General features: G+C 42.6%; 1 protein-coding gene and 1 pseudogene across 1 annotated transcript in view; one reads left to right on the forward strand and one right to left on the reverse strand.

The window, feature by feature from the left end:
• Positions 1-20,113, reverse strand: part of MAP3K7CL (MAP3K7 C-terminal like) — a 58,686-nt gene that overhangs the window by 11,777 nt on the left and 26,796 nt on the right. Inside the window, exon 4 of the mRNA XM_075543403.1 lies at positions 7,090-7,205. Within this exon, the coding sequence (XP_075399518.1) occupies positions 7,090-7,205 (116 nt within the window). The remainder of the gene's footprint in view (positions 1-7,089; positions 7,206-20,113) is intronic.
• LOC142441373 (small ribosomal subunit protein uS5 pseudogene) lies at positions 9,637-10,564 on the forward strand (annotated as a pseudogene).

Raw genomic sequence — 20,113 nt, forward strand, 5'->3', positions numbered from 1 at the left:
ACAAATATACTCATGTATTTTTGGAGCCCAAGGGCAACCAGAGGTGAAATCTCTCTAAAGCAGGATTCCTTAAATCTCATCTAATTGGTGTTTGGGACGGGATAATTCTTTGCTGTAGATGGCCGTCCCATATATGGATAGTGTAGGAAATTTAACAGCCTCGCTGGCCTCTATTCATTAGATGCCAGTATCCAGTTATAGCAACCCCAAATATCTCTAGATATTACCAATATCCCCAGGGGTGGGAGATCACCAGAGTTACAAACTACTCTCATAAGATGAAAGGAAAAATGTTTTCTCTCTCTGCTTCCCCAGAGATGACGACTTGTTCTTTAGTACTGCAAATATATTAAAAGCACACTCACATGAGAGAGATAAACACTCATATTGTGTTCCTTTTAATATGGTTCCAAATAGACCTGAGGAAAGAGATGCCTGGGAATGGGAGTTGAAAAGCGTGAACTGCGTATGATTAGGTGGTGTAAAAACATCACAGTTGATCATTAAGAGAAAATAGAACCTCACAGCCTGATGAAGACAGGGAATTGGGAATACAAAAATAAATCTTCTGAAGAAGAATCCATTTTGCCATACCTTCTTTAGTAAGAGTTGAGAGAGAGATTTTTTTTTTTGGTCTTCCAAAATGTAAAATTAATGGAATGCCAACCCCAAACTGAAGCAGCGTTGGTTGAGTGCTAGTTTACTAGCAGTAAGGTTGGCGGTTCAAACTCTCCAGGGCATCTGCAGTAGAAAAACCCAGATGTATGTTCCCTTAAATATTATAGCCTGGAAACCCCCAGGGCACGTCTATTTTGATAACATCTGTAGCGCAGTGAATTCATATGGCTCTGCCAGCTATAACCTTTATGACTCCCATTAAATGACTGTATGGGACTATGCATGCAAGGTTTTTATGGTCCACCAAGGTATTGGATAACTTGCTAATGAAATAAATAGGTGCCTAGACCTTTGCGGTGGATGCGACCATACAGGTAAGTGTAAGGGACTCTAAAAAAGGGATTGGTTAGTTTTGCCGTTCCACTAGATTTTAAAAGAGTCAATTCCAAAGCTTTATAACCACCCAGAAAGACAATCTAGGCGTGAAACACAGCCTTTGGGCCTGGGACTCCTATTCTGAGATCCTCCTACACGGAAGAAACAGAGAACACAAGGTGCAGAAGAAAGTGGGGAACACAGAATGAAGAGACACAGAAGACAATGAGAGGTTGGCAGCATGAGACGACAGGAACCACGATTTGGACAGGAACTGATGCACTGGGCTTCCTGGCCCTTTAGAATCAGAAAGTTGAGTCCCTTCCTGTGGGAGGGTGTTTGCAAGCATTTGGTAAAACTGGGTCTGCTGACCCAGAAAGCCAGTGGCGAGCACCTCTGGACCAAGGCTTCCTTTTAGACTAGGGCGCCTCTAGGCACTTATCAGCAGAGCTAAGAGAGCTTTTGCAATTCTTGTCAAAGCAGAGCAGAAGCCAGGCTGAGAGGCCAAAGACCTATTAGATTGGCTGAGAAGCGGTTGTCTTGATCAAAAAACTGAATCACGAAAAAGCTGTCCATTTCCTCAGAAACCCTTAATAGTGAGGTCTGTAGTTCTGTGTGACTTTTGCAATGAATTGTTGAAAAGCAGTAGAGAAAGTTACCGCGGGAGGAATGGCTGGTATTAAGACTGGTGAAAATGGTTGGAGGGTGCCAATATCTCTGCACCTCCCTCATAGGGACCAGCCTTGGACTGCGAGTCTTAATTCCCACTCCCCCTTGTGAAAAGTTAGAGGAAGTCAGGTGCTACTGCTGCAATTTTATAGCACTTATTAACAGCGACCGGGAAAACCAAACACTTAAATTCTCACTGACATTGACGCAATTCTGTTGCATAATTACCTATGGGACAGAATAGAATGCCTCCGTGGGTTCCCAAGATTTTAAATCTTTGCGGGACTAAAAAGCCTAGTCGTTGGTTATTGCCAGCCAAGTTGGTCTTGGAGAACACACCACTACCACTAGAAAATGAACCCTAGTCCCAAGTCTCGCATGGAAGGCTGTTGGGGAAAAGGACAGAACTCCACCCCCACCCTCACATGACAATATAACCTACAAATGCTTAGGGGGGAGGAGATGTCTTTTACAATTTCTTTAAGAAAAAGGAGACCTAACTTCTACAAGGCTGAATAAATATTTAAGAAAAACATCCTTGAAATGAAAAAGTCAAGCTTGGCTGTCAATGTTTTCCAGTCATGAAATCCCTGTTCAAAAAGCATCTTACATTGATGAGAAATAAATACAACTTAGACTTGGACCTTTTCTAGTGGGTTCTGGTACAGTCCTCAGCCTGCCACCCTCTTTACTCTCACTCTTCTTGGAGAGGCTTCAAGAGCCCTGTTTAAAAATGGCTGCCTTTGGGGATCTCCAAAAGAAATATGTGTTTCTGGCTAAATATAAGAATCTCTTATTGGTAGCAGATGGACATTGGGCCTCTACTCAAGAACTCCCTCAACGCAAGAACACTTTGTTTTATTAGCTGGCATTGCATGATGCTCACCTCCCGCCATGATTGCCAAAGACAAAGCGGGTGCATAAGTAAATGTAGTGAAGAAAGCTGATGGTGCCTGGCTATCAAAAGATACAGCATATGGTTTCTTAAAGGATTGAAGGTAAACAAGTGGCCATCTAGCCTAGAAGCAATAAAGCCCACATGGAAGAAGCACACCAGCCTGTGTGATCACAAGGTGCCGATGGGATCAGCTATCAGGCATAAAAGAACAAAAAATATACTATTGTGAATGAGGGGGAGTGTGGAGTGAAGACCCAAAGTCCACCTGTAGGCAACTGAACATCCCCTTACAGAAGGGTCTCAGGGAAGAGATGAGCCAGTCAGGGTGCAGTGTAGCAACAATGAAACACACAACTTTCCTCTAGTTCTTTAATGCTCCCCCACCCCCTTCCCCCCCACTATCATGATCCCAATTCTAACTTACAAATTCAGCTAGACCAGAGGATGTACACTGGTACAGATAGGAATTGGAAACACAGGGAATCCAGGACAGATAAACCCGTCATGAGCAATAATGAGAGTAGCAATACCAGGAGGGGAAGGGGAAGGTGGGGAGAGAAATGGGGAACTGATCACAATGATCTACATATAACCCCCTCCCTGGAGGACAGACAATAGAAAAGTGGGTAAAGGGAGATGTTGGGCAGTGTAAGAAATGAAATAATAATACTTTATAAATTATCAAGAGTTTGTGATGGAAGAGGGGCAAGGATGGAGGGAGAAAATTGAGCTCAAGTAGAAAGAAAATGTTTTGAGGATGATGGCAACAAATGAGTTTGACACAATGGATGGATGGATGGATTGTAATAAGAGTTGTATGAGCTCCCAATAAAATGATTTATTTTTTAAAAGAAAGAAAAAAGAATCTCTTACTATGGAAAATGCTTAAATAAATCAAATGTATGATAAAAAACCAAATCAAAGCATGGCTAAGAGCAAACTCATAAATTACATGTGTTCCTCTCTCCTCCGTCCTGATACGTTCCCCTGGCTGAGGTGCTCCCCTCCCCTTCATCACAGTCAATATTTAAAAGAAGAATGAGAATGTACATCCGCTTTGGTTATGGACTACTTTTTTATGTTTTGCCTGAGACCCACAAAAAGTATGCCTTTAATTCAATAATAGAAAGACAAATTATCCAATTTTAAAACAGACAATAGATTTGAGTAGATATTTCTCCTCCAAGGTGATATATAGATAATCATAAGGAAAAAAAGTTGCTCAATGTCATTAGCCATCAGGAAAATTAAATGCAAATCAAAGCCACAATGCAATCTGTCTTCCCACCCACTTAAAAAAAAGTTTCTGTTGAGAATGAGTTGACTGCTTCTTATAACAATCCTATGTCTGTCAGAGTAGAACTGTGCTCCATACCTGGAAAAAAATGTCAATTTATATAGAAAAAGACCTAGAAAGAACTATGCAAAACTAAGAGCGGGCGTACTGGAAAGATATCAGAGTCCTTGAAAATGTTACAAAGCCTTTTATTTATTTCTCTATTTTTGACATTGAGGGAAAAATTTTTTTTCAATAAAGCAGGAAAAGATTGTTCCTACATCATTAGCCAAGAAGCCAGAAGTGATTCTTTAAATTAAATTCATTCCATGCAGTGTTTATAAACCTAGAAAATGTTTTACTTCTTTTCCCACAGATAGGCATGATTTAAAATAATAGTTCTATCGACTTTTTTGTTGCACTGCCCCAGGTTCTGCCAAACATGATCCAGGGAGACCCCCTCTGGAGACAGACAGAAGTTCAGCTTAGTCCAAACCTTAAGCTGTGCCCAAGCGATTCCAAAGCGAGGCAAGCACTCTTTTGAAATAAGCTAGAATCTCTTTTTGCAACTAGCTTATATTAGCCAATCATCAGAGGCAACATAATCAGTGACCCTTTATGAAATGATGGGAAAGAAATTCTCATTAGAACTATCCAAAAAAAGGAGACAGCTAAATTCTTGGATCAAATCCATTTGGCCCAATTTATCTTGACCGAAAAAACAAAGAAAACATGTTGCAACACCAAATTTCTGCTTCAGAGAAGTATAGGAAATAAATGACCATTATAAACTTTTAGAGTTTTAGACCAAACTCATTTTTCATTGATATAAGATATGCTCTAACTTAAAAGTTTATCTTGGCAATACTTTATTTCTGATAAGGAGTCTGTTTAAAATATAGGCCATGGGGGGGGGTATGAGCTGATATTAAGGGCTCAAGTAGAAAGAAAATATTTTGAAAATTATGATGGCAACATATGTACAAAAGTGCATGACATATGGATGGATGGATGGATGGATTGTGATAAGAGCCCCCAGTAAGATGACTCTCTCTCTATCTATCTATCTACCTATCTATCTATCTATCTATCTAGAGAGACCACACAAGCTACAAATAAAATAATGTATACAGAAAGTAGATTACTGTTTGTTACAGCAGGGCTCCCTGGTGGCATCACCAGTAAATATTGGGCTGTTAACCGCAAGGTTGAAAACCCAGCAGCCATTCCACAGGAGAAAAAAAGGTGAGGATGTTTCCATAAAGCCTTACAGCCTTGGAAAGCCTTGAGGGTGGCTACATGTCAGCAGCAAGTCAATGGCAGTGAGTTTTGTGTTGTTGTTGTTGTTGTTGTTGTTTATACTAGTCATTTTAAATAATCCTTGTCACCTTGATCACCCATCTGATGCACAGTTCAAAGGTGACTCAGATACCAAGAGATGTTGCAGGGTAACTGTGAAAAGTGTACATAGTTAGGAGGATGAGACAGAAACTCAAAGGGATACTACTGGCAGTCCTTTGATCAGAAAGGCTGATTATTATGGGATGGTTAAAGCAGGAAATTGAGCTGAGCCTTCTTAAAGGAGAGTAGCTCTTGCACGTGTGCAGAATTGGGGCTGGCATTGTGAATAAGGACTCAGATGCTGGAGGGGCTTTGTGTTCTGGTGAAAGTAAAGCGCAGAAGGCAAGAGGTGAGATAGCAAGCTCTACAAATGAATCAGCACCATACTGAGATGGCCCACTGCCCCTGAGTTGATTCCTACTCATAGTAATGCTATGGGACATTACAACCCCTCAGAGGGTTGCTAAGCTGTCGGTCTTTACAGAAGCAGACAGCCACGTCTCTCTGCTGCAGAGTGGCCAGTGGGTGGAAACCCACAGACTTTTCCATTAGCTGCCAAGCACTTAACTCTTGAATCACAAAGGATCCTCATACAGGGACAGGTCTTGAAATCCAGAGCCGGGTGTCATTTTACATCTATCTAAAAAAAACTTATAGCAAAGGGAGACCAGTTGTAGGATTGCATCAACCAAAACGTGGGTGTGTAGGCTCCAAACCTAAATGACCGAAGTGAGAATGGAGAAAAGGGAAACTGGTGATAACAAAAGAATCTGGACTTTGCTCCACATTCAGTCAATTAGTGGAGGAAAGAAAGATAATACTGAACTTAAAACATATATATATATATATAATTTAAACAAAGTTGAAGGGAAAATGGGATAGGTTCTGAAGAAGCACATATTGGTTCGTGAGTAACATCTACATTAAGAGTCTGGCCCATTCTGTATGAAGTATCTCCATTCGTATGCTAGCCTCCCCATCTCTATCCACGGACTTGTTTCTCACTTTACTGAGTGCAGGTGGAACAGTGTTCAAGTCCTTGGCTACTAACCAAAAGTTCACTGGTTCAACCCTCTCAGCCAGCTGCTTCTTGGGAGAAAAATGCAGCCTCTGCAATCATAACAATGCACAACCCTGGAGACCCCGTGGGACATTCCTGCCCTGTCCTATAAGGTTGCTGTCAGTTGGAAGAGATTTTATGCAGTGAGTTTAGCTTGGGGCTTAATTTTCTTATATTATTACAGCATTAATACCCCCAGTTACTATTACTCTCAATGCTAACAGCAGAGATTTCAAACAAAGACTAGACATGAACTATTATATCAGCTTATTTTTAATGCAATATATAAAATATATATATATGTGTATATATATGGGGGATGCTGAGCAAATCATCAGAGAAAGTGGATTATATGAAGAAGAATGTGGCATCAGAATTGGAGGAAGGCTTATTAACAACTGCAATAGAATACAGTTGGTATTGAAGCTCGTCTAAGTTGGTACTAGAAGCTATCAAGATAGAAAGCTTCCTTGCAGTGGCAGAAATCTATTAGGTAAGCACTAATTAAAATTTTCTCCAGGCCAAAATACTCTGGGATCCCTGAGCTTGTTCACAAGAAACATAATATGGCTCTGGGTTGTTCGTTTCCATTTCCGACCCTGAAATTTCTTATTTAAACAGTGGGAAAGTATTCATGCTATTCCTCTCACCATCCCATAAAGTAGAGCATTTCTTCTATTTTTGCCCCCATTTCTATTATCAAAAGCAACATCCATGTAAGATGCCAGGCAACTCCGGAAGCACACACTGTTGGTTCCTGTCGCCCCTGCTAACACAGGACATCCCCACCATTCGGGACCCGTTGTCAGCAGACAGGTGAGAGGAGAGAAGGCTCAGGGAGGTCCCACTTACTTCTTCTCTTCCAGCAGGGCGATCTCCTTTTTGACCTCATGGTACTCCTCTGCGATCTGGCAGTGCTGCTTGAACACCTGCATGGATTCCACGGAGTCATGGCAGGGCGGCAGGGGCTTCACAGACAACGACAAGGAGAAGTCAGTCCATTCATCTGTGTCAGAATCAAGTACTAACCACTTTCCTCCGCCAAGAGAGATTTTTTGGGTCTAAGAATAACACTGACAACCAACAGGGAACTCCCTCACCACCACACCCCACCCCCCAAAAAACAAACACACCAAAACAGAGTGTCGCTAATTTTACCCGTTTTCTTCAATGGATGTCAACTCATGGTGGCAGAACTGTGCTCCATCGGGTTGTCAAAGGCAACTATTTTGGAAGCAGATTTTTGTTCCCAAACACCCATGGGTAGATTCAAACCTCCCACCCGTCAGAAGCCTCATCCAATAACCCTTTGCATCACCCAGCAACTCCGTCGCCTGACTCTATTTGATGAAAAATAGAGAAGTGGACTGCCACTTGGACAGATATTTCTTGCATTCATCTTCCAATATCATGGACAGACTCGAACTCATTACGTGTCAGTCACCTGCCATGTGTTGGATTAGAACTGAGTCTCCTCACGATTCTGAACCCCCACCAGAAACGTTCGATTCTGCGTTCGAGAAGAGCAGTGAGGGAGCGACAGTTCAGTTGCCTGTTCCAATGGCCCCTTGCCTTCCCGTCCAGGAACCCGGAGAACGTCTCATCTTTCCTAGTAGAGCAGCCCTGCCAGCAAGCAGCTCTTCTAAAAGACACGTCCGACCTCAGGAGAGAGTCCTTGGATGGAGGCATGATTCGCAACCAGCATAAAAGGCAAAGCCCAAATAAAACCATGCTTGCTACAGGTGAGGCATGAAAGAACAGATTCATGTCTTTACTTTTCATCTACTCACGAAGGAAACACACACCAACAATGGCAAAACATCTGACAAGACCATGGTGAAAAGTCTACATATATATATGTATATATATATATTTATCTTTTATACTATATACAGGTGCATGGTTTTGTTGCTCTTGTGATCCTATTGCCTGTTTAAACCAATTATCGAGTCCATTCAGACTCATGGAAAGCTCATGTGTGTCACACACCACTGTTCTCTACAAGGTGTGCGGTGGCTGATCTTCAGAAGCGATTGCCAGGACTTTCTTTGGAGGCATCTCTGGGTGAATCCAAATCACCAACTTTTAGTCAATATCTAAATGTGTTAGTAGGTAAAAATCCTACTTCTTCATATTTTTTAAGAACTAGATTTCTCGGACCTTGTCATTCTAGTTTCTCACTAACCTAATGGTTGTCAATTGCTATCATGATGACCTCATGTGTTCAGATAGAACGGAGCTTCGCAGAGTTTTCAAGAGCTGATGTTTTAGAAGCAGATCACTGAAACTTTTGTTCTGAATTACATCTGTGTGAATTTAAATCTCTAATCTCTGGCTAATGGTAAAGACCATAAACATGTGCACCATTCGGGGACTCCAATTTTTAATTCACAACACATTATTAAAACCATCATTTTTAAGCACACTAGTTAATGTTTTAGGGAGTTTTCAGTTAGCTTTCATTTATTTATAGAAAATCTTATTAAAAATCCTAGAACTGTGAATTTGTGGCGATAAAATCTCTTTGGTCTTACTTTCATCACAATAGCCTTTGCGTATAAAATATATTTTTGCCAGGTCATATTCTCACTAAGTTTACATGACCAAGTAGAGGACGAATGGATGCCTTACTCGGTGCTCACTCCTCTCCTCATATTCCCCAAGAACACAGGCCTCTTTGAGTGTCAGACTTAGCAATCCACCAAGGACATAATAAAATTGTATAACCTTTATCTTATACATTGGATAACTTCTCCACTGATCAGGGGGTCTTTTAGTAGAGGTCTTCTAAGGGAAATAAAATTTTAGGCTGCTTTGGATAAAATTTACCATGGTTCCATCCTGATGGAAACTCATGGAAATTTCCTAAAATTCATGGGGACATAGAACAATGATCCTATCATGTAGTATCTTTCCCTACTTCCTCCTGCACACATTCACAGCAGACGCTCAGGTTGTTGGGACCGGTATCTCTTTCTAAACACACGCAGTTGAAGAGCAGTGCACAGTGGCATTACAGTGTGATTTACCCCGTGCGGGAACGCTGTTGCCAAGCCGCTTTAAATGCCTTTTACAACTACCATTAAAATACGGAAATTCACTATGACTATAGAGGTGAGTATAACTTTTTTTTCTAATAATAAGACCAAAGAGGGAGTCCCCTATTTCCTTATCCTGGAAAGTTTCTAAGTGGGGATTTTTATTTGCTTTCTATTTTTTTAATTGGTACTTCTTGATTTTGTGAAAATCTTAAGAATGTGAAAAGGTAGCACAGGAATTCCTGAATGGCACAGAAGGTTAAACACTGGACTGATACCTGAAAGGCTTGCAGTTTAAACTCATCTCTGAGGTGTTTTGGGTTTTTAAAAAAAATCATTTTAGCTTCTTCTCCGAGAAAACACCAAATGGCGGATGACGCCGGTGCAGCGGGAGGGCCTGGAGGTCCCGGGGGCCCGGGAGCAGCAGCTCGCAGCGGCTTCTGCGAAGGCTTCCGCAGCGGCTTGCGAGGACGGGGTCGCGGCCGGGGTCGGGGCCGTGGACGAGGCCGCGGAGCTCGCGGGGGCAAAGCCGAAGACAAGGAGTGGCTCCCTGTCACCAAGCTGGGTCATCTGGTCAAGGACATGAAGATCAAGTCCCTGGAGGAGATCTAACTGTTCTCCCTACCCATCAAGGAGTCTGAGATCATTGACTTCTTCCTGGGGATGGCTCTCAAGGACGAGGTCCTAAAGATCATGCCTGTGCAGAAGCAGACCCGAGCTGGACAGTGCACCAGGTTCAAGGCCTTCGTTGCCATCGGGGACTACAATGGGCACGTTGGCCTGGGTGTCAAGTGCTCCAAGGAAGTCGCCACTGCCATCCGAGGGGCCATCATCCTGGCCAAGCTGTCCATTGTCCCTGTGCGGCGAGGCTACTGGGGCAACAAGATCGGCAAGCCCCACACGGTCCCCTGCAAGGTGACCGGCCGCTGTCGGTCTGTGCTGGTGCAACTCATCCCTGCCCCGAGGGGCACTGGCATCATCTCAGCCCCTGTGCCCAAGAAACTGCTGATGATGGCAGGGATTGATGACTGCTACACGTCGGCTAGGGGCTGCACAGCCACCCTGGGCAACTTTGCCAAAGCCACCTTTGATGCCATCTCCAAGACCTACAGCTATCTGACCCCTGACCTCTTCAAAGAGACAGTGTTCACCAAGTCTCCCTACCAGAAATTCACTGACCATCTTGTGAAGACCCACACCAGAGTCTCCATGCAGAGGACCCAGGCTCCAGCTGTGGCTACCACATAGTCAATTTTATACAAAATGTAATAAAGTGAATTGAGCCTGAAAAAAAATCATTTTATTGGGGGTTTATACAACTCCTCTCAGAATACCTACAAACATACGTAGTGTCAAGCACATTTGTACATTTGTTGCCATCATCATTCTCAAAACATTTGCTTTCTACTTGAGCCCTTGGTGTCAGCTCCTCATTTTTTGCCTCCCTCTCCGCCCCTCCCTTTATGAACCCTTGATAATTTATAAATTATTATTTTGTCATGTCTTACATCGTCCAATGTCTCCCTTCACCCACGTTTCTGCTGCCCGTCCCTCAGGGAGGAGGTTATATGTAGATCCTTGTAATTGGTTCCCCCTTTCCACGCCACCCTCCCTCCACCCTTGAGGTGTTTTCGATGGTCTGCTTCCTAACAGGCATAGCCTTGAAAGGCTATGGAGCAGTTCCCTTCTGGATACATGGGGTCGCCAGAAGTCAGAACTCACTTGACCACAGATAAGAACCGCACAGTTGACTTGATCATGCTGCTAAGGGTATGTGAGAAGGCGCTGAACTTCAGGCTGTGCTTAGTATCTTCACAGACTCGTAGCAGGATAGATATACCACTTAGACGTGAATAGTGTTTTCAGTAATTTCCACAATTAAGAAATACTGATTAATAAAGAGCAAGCTGAAATACTGAGGATCCAATGTTTCATGTGGTAAAATGGTCTCAGGTACTACGGCAGCCTCAGCTCCTGCATGCTCCATCTTCATCTCAACCTAACATACAATATAGCTTCTCTTTAAGTTCCTCAATTTGCCTGGATGCATTATAGAGCAGCATGGATGTCTTTTTACAAGAGATAGAGTTATATTGGAGGAGAGATATCTTGCAAATATTATGTGATGTCAATCGCAGTATTGAGAGATTATTTCATCAGATCTCTCCATGTCCCTCGCCCATGAGCATTACCAGGGTCTCCGTTGGAGACTGCCTTCCATCTACACCGAAACTTGCACACCTTCCTCTTCTCAAATATCTCCTGCAAGAACTTCAAATTCCTCACCCCTTTACAGTTCTGAACCATTCATTGCCAACCCCAAATATCAATGGAAAGTTAATCAAAGGGGCCTGTGGTCGGCAGAATCTATCATTCTGTGAAAGCAATTGGCATGTTCACTGGATATGCACACTAGCCCAAGAAACTCATCAAAAAATGAGACTGCATATTGCTGAGATAGGTGGTTCAGCGTGACAGAGAGGTCACGCCAATTGATTAATGGTATAATAGCTGTTTGTGAGTCCTTAGTTAGCTACTGGCTAAAAAGTCGGTGATTTGAACCCACTGGACATCGTCTAGAAGAAAAGCCTCGTTATCAAAAAGATAACCTCCAAGAGGTCACTGCCACGAAAACCCTGTGGAGTGTAATTCCATTCTGAAACACATCTGGGCCTCCGTGAGATGAAACTGGCTCTGCATAGCATGTACTGATATTAATGAACACATCGCTATCGTCATAAGATCCTCGTTGAGGGTGACCTGACTTATCTTCTTATAACCCTTAAAAATAACATCAATAATATGTGTTCTAATAGTATCTGGTGAATAAGCTTTTTTTTTCCTCCCCAGAGGAAATAGATTCCTAAAATTCAAACACAAGAATCAGATTCCCCATGTAAAAATTGAGCTACTGCTAAGTTGACATTTAAAATAATGTGATATTTAAAACACTGGCACTCGTGAATTAATTAGCGGTTTGAGATCATGTTTATCACATGTTTGAATTTAAAACTGAAAGACAACTTTCAGTAAAATTTTTGCAATTATCAGATGCAAAGTCGCTCTTAACTGATTGGACTAAAAATAACACTATTTCAAATCTCATATTTTGATTTTGATGCTCTCCAACATTAATAGAGTGTGTTTTTGACTCTATTATTTTGTCATTTTCTCTGTAACCCCTGTAGATTCTCACAGTGGGCGTTTATTCACCATTCCCTCGTGCATAATGGCTGTGTGGTGCTGGGTCCATTCTGACCCCTAGCGGTCCTGTGTGACAGAGGAGACTGTGGACCCTGGAGCAGAGCTCAACATCTTTCTCCATGAAACCATGTACCACCAAAATGCCATGTGGCACTCCTAATAAAGGAATCCTCCGATACACTGTTTGAACACGGAAAGTTCAAAGATAGTCTTCATGGGGAATCCCTGGGCACTGCAAAAAGAAAACTCGCTAGAATGTGAAGCAAAAGGGTGGAGATGTTTGTCCATCCAGCAATACCTCGGAAGAAAGGCATAATGACTGATTTCCGAACACTCAGCCACTGAAAAGCCCATGAACCACCATTCTACTCTGACACACATGGGGAGGTCATGAGTACTCTAGACCGAGAGCAGCTGGGTGTTGCCTGGTTATTCTCCATGTACCAGAAAACATATTCTTTGGAAACATTAGAACATTTCCCATGTGCAGAAGATGCTGGTATCTGGTCTCCTAAGCAACACAGAGTTCTAGGAAGGTTAAATTAAGACATTCTCCTAACAGTGCCTCAGGCCAATTTAGAAACGCATTTTCCAAGACATAGTTTGGGACTTGGATGAGGTCAGAGCCCAGGAAAGCCACTTCCTCCTCACCCCCTTTCCTCCATGTCTGCCTTCTCCCGCTGCTGACTGAGAATGGAGCTTTAAATTACATGAGAGTGTGAGAAAGCCTCTACTATCTCTGGTACCCACCCCAATCACTGGGACAGATTTAACAAGATGAAGGAAGAGAGAAACCGCAGGTTCTTGTTCCAAGAATGCTGGGGCTGCACCACACCATGTCCTGGGCTCTTTGCTCCAGCCTCAGAGCAGGGCGAACTCCTTCCCAAATGGGCTCATTCCTCTGGAAGCGGCCCCAGGGGAAAGAAAGGACTGAAGCCAACCATCCCTCAGCAGGGGGCAAAGCCAGCTTAAGTGGTTCCTTTTCTGCATGGCTTTTTCAAATACTACTGGCCGCATCCAGTTTAAAAAGGAAAGAATTTAATTTTCCTGTCCCAGCTTCCCACACAGAAGATATATTTAATTTAGGGAGATTAAACATGTTCGTCACTGAGCAGGCTTTGTGTTCATTCCTTGATTCCTGATGCTAACTTTATTGTGGGGATGTGTGGATGTCCAGTTCAAATTTATGTTGCCCTTTGTGTCTTAAAGAGCCCTGTGGTACTGTGGGCTAGGTGTTGGGCAGATAAATTCAAAGCCAGAGGTTCAAACCCAGCAGTGACTGAGTAGGAGACAAAATAAGACCATTTGCTCCCATAAAATTTTGGGGGAAGAGTTGAGCCAGTCAGGGTGCAGGTTAGTAACGATGAAACATACAACTTTCCTCTGGTTCTTAAATGCTTCCTCCCCCACTATCATGATCCCAATTCTACCTTACAAATCTGACTAGACCAGAGGATGTACACTGGTACAGATAGCAACGGGAAACACAGGGAATCCAGGACAGATGACCCCTCCAGGACCAGTGGTGAGAGTGACAATAACCTGGAGGGTGGAGGGAAGGTGGGGAAGAAAGGGGGAACCGATTACAAAGATCTACATATAACCTTCTCCCTGGGGGATGGGCAACAGAAAAGTGGGTGAAGGCAGACGTCAGACAATGTAATATTTGACAAAATAATAATAATTTATTAATTAGGAAGGGTTCATGATGGAGGGGGTAGCAGGGAGGGAGGGAGGAAATGAGGAGCTTATATTAAAGGCTCAAGTAGAAAGTAAATGTTTTGAGAGTGACAAGGGCAACAAATGAATAAATGAGCTTGAGACAATGGGTGCATGTATGGATTGTGATAAGAGTTGTATGAGCCCCAATAAAATGATTTTTTAAATGTGCAATCTCAGAAACCCTCTGTAGCGTTGTGCTGAATCAGAATCAACTGGATGGCAGTGAGTTAATAATATCCTAAAATTAGCAAGCTCTAAGAGGAAAATATTGAATCCATACTGGCTCCAATATGTTGTTCAAACTCTTGCAATCTGAAAAATTAAGTATTTTAAGCCAAATTCAAACTGATTGCCATAGAATTAATTTTGACCCATAATGACCCTTCAGGACAGAGAAGAGCTGTTCCCTCAGGTTTCCAAAGCTATAAATCTTTATGGGAGCAGACTGCCTTTCTTTCTCCTGTGGAGTGGCTGGTGGTCTCAGACTGCCAACCTTGGGCTTAGCAGTCCAGTACATAACCCACTATGCCACCGAGGTTCCAAAAAAAAAAATTCAGAGATCTGATATTTCTATGGTATCTCCATTATGGTCTGTCAGCTTAGTAATTATACTGCATATCTTGTACATTTTACACGCTTGGAGCAAAGTTGTCAATTTTATTGACTTAAGATAAGTCTCCAGATGGTACAGATAGTTAAGGGCTTGGCTATAAATGGAAAGGCAGTTGATTTGAATCCATCCAAAGATACATCAGTACTTCTGAAAAATTGCAGTCCATTAGAGACTCGATGGCCCATGGTTCAACTCTGAAGTGCTTGGGGTCACCATTAGTGGGATGGGGAAACTACTGGTTTATGTGGAGTTGTAACATCAAATGATTCTATGATAGAATGCTGAGTGATGGAGGGAGCATCTGAAGATGATAGCAGGGAAACGCATTCACTGTGCCCAAAAGAAGTAACCTTCAACCATTCGCGAAATAACATATGATCAAGAATTTGTGGTACTGTAGGAAGAAATCCAAGCTGCATGGCAAGGCACTGGCAAAATTCAGGTTACATGCATTGACAGACTATCAATTTAGATGTTTCAACAAACTGATGCAGTGCTGGAACTGCTCGATCATCTATGACAACAAATTTGGAAGAGAGCTTCCTGACTAGAAGAGAGCCATTCCAAAGAAAAGTGATCCATTGTCTAACAATAACATTTCTATAACAAAGTAAAATTTTGCTGAAGGTAATTTCAAAAACAGTTGCAGCAGAACTTTGGCGGGGAACTGCCAGAAAATTCAAGCCAGATTCAGAAGACGCTATGGAACAAGAGATATAACCATGGTTGTCAGGGGAATGTTGGCTGAAAGCAAAGAATTCCAGGAAGATGTTTGGCTGTGTTTTCCTGACTACACAAAGGCTATCTACTAGGTGCATCTTAACAAACTATAGATAACATTGCAAATAATTGGAATTCCAGAACACTTACATGTGCTTGTGTAAAACCTGTACATATGCCAAGAGGTAGACATTCAAATATAGCAAGATTTGACATGAAACAGGGTAAATCAGAAAATAAGTGTGTCAGAGCTGTATCCTTCCGCCATATGTATTCAATATGTTTGCTGTTAAGTGCTGTGGTAGTCACCTAATCTAATATCAGTTTAAGGATTAAGAGTGTTGGGTGGAGTCTAGACTGTCAATCTGGAGATAGCCAATGAGACTTCTGTGGGCATGGCCTTCTCCTGAGAATTCTGGGAAATCTGGAACTTCCTCCTTGGAGGTGGAAGACACCTCTCTCTCTCTCTGATACTCCCTGGGAGATATTGCAGAAGACAAGCCACATGGACACAACCAGACCTTGGAAGCCAGAGAAGCCACAGAGAGACCCTTGCCAGCACTGAGATGTTTCCAGTAAAACTGTTTCCAAAGACTTTCTACCCACTGGCCTGTGATCTTCTGCATTCGGCATCATTGCATGTGTTTTGTGAGTCTGAAGAAGACTTTATAGATCAGAAATATGGGCTAATATTGGACTATGGACTTGATCTGGACTGGGCTGGGGTGTTTTCCCAATGTTCAATTGCTCTTGTATATAAACCTCTCCCTTATACACATATGTGTGTCCATAGGTTTGTTTCTCCAGTCCACCCAGACTAACACAGGAGACATCGAGTCTGCTCCAACTCATAGCAACCCTGTGTACACAGAAGGACATGGAGCACGGTCCTGTGCTCTCACACATTGTGCAGTCAGACAGTGTTCCTTCCACATGTGTACTGACTGGGTAAACAATGTGAGCAGCTTAACGCTATGAAGAATATAGCATTAGGATTGGAGGAATCCTCATTAACAACCTGTGATATGCAGATGACACAATCTTGCTTGCTGAAAGTAAAGAAGACTTGAAGTATTTACTGATGAAGATCAAAGACAACAGCCTTCAGTACAGACTACACCTCCACATAAAGAAAACAAAAATCTTCATACTGGATCAATAAACAACAAGAAAAGATAGAAGTTGTCAAGGAATTCATTGTCTTTGGACCCACAATCAACACTCATGGAAGTAGCAGTCAAAAATTTCAATGACATTGTACTGTAAAATATCTCTTTAACGTAGTAAAATAGTAAAGATATCCCTTTGAAGACTAAGGTGTGACTGTCCCAAGACAAGGCATTTCCCATCACCTTTTATGCATATAAAAGCCAAACAATTAATAAGGAAAGCTGAAGAAAAATTGATATTTTTGAATTACGTGGCTGGCAAAGGATATTAAATATACCATGAATTCACAAAATTGCCCTGGAAGAAGTACGGCCAGAACATTCCTAAGACGTGAAATTTCAAGGCTGCCTCACATGGACTTTGGAGACGTTATCAGAAAGGACCACTCCCTGGAGAAGGGCAGCATGTTTGGAAGAAGGTAGCTAAAAATCAGAAAGACCCTAAATGAGATGGCTGGACACAGAGACTACAGCAATGGGCTCAAGCACAGCCGCAATCGTGAGGACGGCACGGGACGATGCAGCACTTTTTCTATCCTGCACAGGGTCGCCACGACGCAGAACTGACAGGGGGAAACCTGCTAGCAGCAACAGAGGCTGGATTTACAACATTATTTGAGGGGAGCACAATTCAATCCAAAAGGGTCATCATGAGCCAGAGCCACCTAGACATCAAATAACAGACACAATGGATAAGTGACAAGTGTACAAGGTCAAAACTAGCTGGGGAGAAATCCAAAATTAGGCCAACCTAATGCTGGTGCCAACCTATTGCCAAAATTAGGCCAACCTAATGCCACTTCAGTTATTGTCATTTCTGCTAGGATGCGCATGACAATCTCCTGGTTAGTGTGTCGTCTACCTCATTACAAAATCATGTTCCGCACTCACATGCAATTAGAGTGGCCTGATAGCACAGTTTGGGATTGTCTTTAGCTAAGTCCACAGACCAGACCACCCCACACACCTACCATCACCACCAAATTTAATATGGTTAGGCTGAAAGATATGCTGGGACCTGGCCTGAGTTGCAGGACTATTAACATTGGAAAGCAGGGCCAGTCATCTCAGAAGGAAACTGAGGCCTAAAGAAAAGTACTGATCTTTCATCTGTTCTTAGAAGTGAAAATAGAATTGGATCTCCTTTCTTCTGACTGTATGGTCTAAATTAGTTCTGCCTAAACACTGCCTCTGATGGGCATGGAGGATTTAGAGAACGAGTCCCAGAAAAGGAACAAACCTTCCAACACCCCCCGCCCTGGGCTAGGGCCCCCAGATGAACATTATAAAGAAACACTCACTTTAACAGCTACCTTACCCTGAGTGCTCTTGCCTAGCATTTAGCAGCAATAGAGACATCAACAGAAATGTCTGTCACTGCTATTCTTACACAAGGCTTTTTTTGGCTTCTGTGAAAATAGAAGCATCATGGATTACAGGCTCAAACATGCCCACATTCTTGGCAAACCAAAGGAAAAATCTTGGGGGTCAAATTTGTGAAAGAGTATCTACCAACTAGATACTTTATAGCTGCGTTTCATAAACCGCAAATACACGAAAGAATATGCCAGGGGTGTCATGATTCGGAATAGATTTCACAAGGTTGCTTTATGACGTCATTATGGCAATCTGTGAATGAGGCCAGGATGTCTTCATCACTACCCAGGTAATCTAGGTTGCCCATCAATGCCACCAATATGTGAAGGAAAGCGTTTTCCCTAAACTTTGAATCAGTAACCTGGTCTACATTCCTACTCTGAAGCAGCAAATTCTGACCTGAGGTCCAAATTCTCAGGTCCAAATTCTGACCTCAGGTTTCTTTTCTGCAAAGTGGGGATGAGACACCTGGCTTAAACTAATTTTTGCAAGGATTATATGACAAGTGGGGGGCGGGGAACCTCATTGCCCAGTGGGCATTTAATCTGCCTTGATCAGACGTAAAGCAGAGGTTATGCAGAGTGGGGCTGACAGTAGTCATGTGGCAACACCACTTTTTCACTAGGTAGTTTGAATAGAGAGATTCAGAGTCCGTGCATCCTCCAGAAAACAGTGTCAACCACACGGTACTTAGTAGGGCCTTTATGACCTAACTCATTCTTCCATAGAGAACAGTAACAGTGGGTAAAATCCCAGAGCCGTGACTGTGTGATGAAAGCTCGTGATGCTGTCAAGCCAGCCTGCTCCATGGAGTAGACTGCTCCCTCTGTACATAAAAAATTTTCATTGCTTCTTTCTCTGGATGAGCAGAGGCCAATAGTTCCACCTTAGAGGTTCACTCACAAGCTTTTAAGACCTCAGTAGTCACTACCCACTTAAATAGGAAGCAGAGCATTAGCTTTATGGACTATTACTCCTATGAAATGGGGGTCTCTCTAGACCACCGCCCTGATTCATAAGGTTTTCAGTGGCTGATTTCTCAGGAGTAGATCCTCAGGTCCTTCTTCCAAGGCACCTCTGGGAAAGGGGTCAACTCAGCCTTTTGTTAGAATCCAAGCATGTTCACTGACTGTTACACCCACAATGCTACCTCCTAGATGGCCTTCCATCAAATCTACATGGTGTGGCAGACAGATTTCCTGTTGGAAAGCTCTGAGAAGATCCAGGTCTGCTATAGAGATGAGAACTGGAACTAATTGAGGCCAAGAGGCCATGAACCAGAATTTTACTGGCTTGGTTTTTAGAGGTCTCTTCAACAGGGGAGCCATAGGTTTTCAAGCTGGACCTATTCCAGATTGTTACTGAATGATGATAGCAGGCACGAACCAAAAAGAGTAGCATCTTATTTTGCAGAGAGGCTTATTCTTGCTTCTCGACAGGCTTATCAAAAATTATTCCACATCAACGGTTCCAAACTCAGAAGTCATCTGGACACCAGGGATGCTCACAAATGGGAATAGCTCTTCCATGTAAGATAGAGTCGTTAGACACTGGAGATTCCAGACCATTCCCAAAACTCTCTTCGAGGAAAGAGGTGGTGAGAAAAACAAATGTCTGTACACAGGATTCAAGACCCCTCCCTACTGGACTCAACTAACGGCGATCATAGTTAAGCACTCATGTGAACAGCTGGCCCAAGGCCAGAAACCCAGGTATTTTAAGCTCAACCTCTTCCCAAAGCCATCTTTGTCAGTAATCATCATATATCATCTAAATAAAATTAAAATGTCATAAGTCAATCCTTTCAAAACATTCTGCATACTAAAAATGGGGTATCTTTTAATAGACCGTCCATAAACGATGTACGCAAAATATTTTTTCTCATGGGTCAAATCAGTTTTCAGAAGTTTTAACTATAAATAATTATATTCCAGTAAAAGCTGTCAGCGGGAGGGGACGAGAGTGAAGAAAATAAAATTAATCACAACTCTTGGCAATCATGGCAAGTTTCTTCTGCGGAGTTTCTTGCTAGG

The sequence above is a fragment of the Tenrec ecaudatus genome, chromosome 2, assembly GCF_050624435.1.
Source record: "Tenrec ecaudatus isolate mTenEca1 chromosome 2, mTenEca1.hap1, whole genome shotgun sequence".
NCBI lineage: Eukaryota > Metazoa > Chordata > Mammalia > Afrosoricida > Tenrecidae > Tenrec > Tenrec ecaudatus.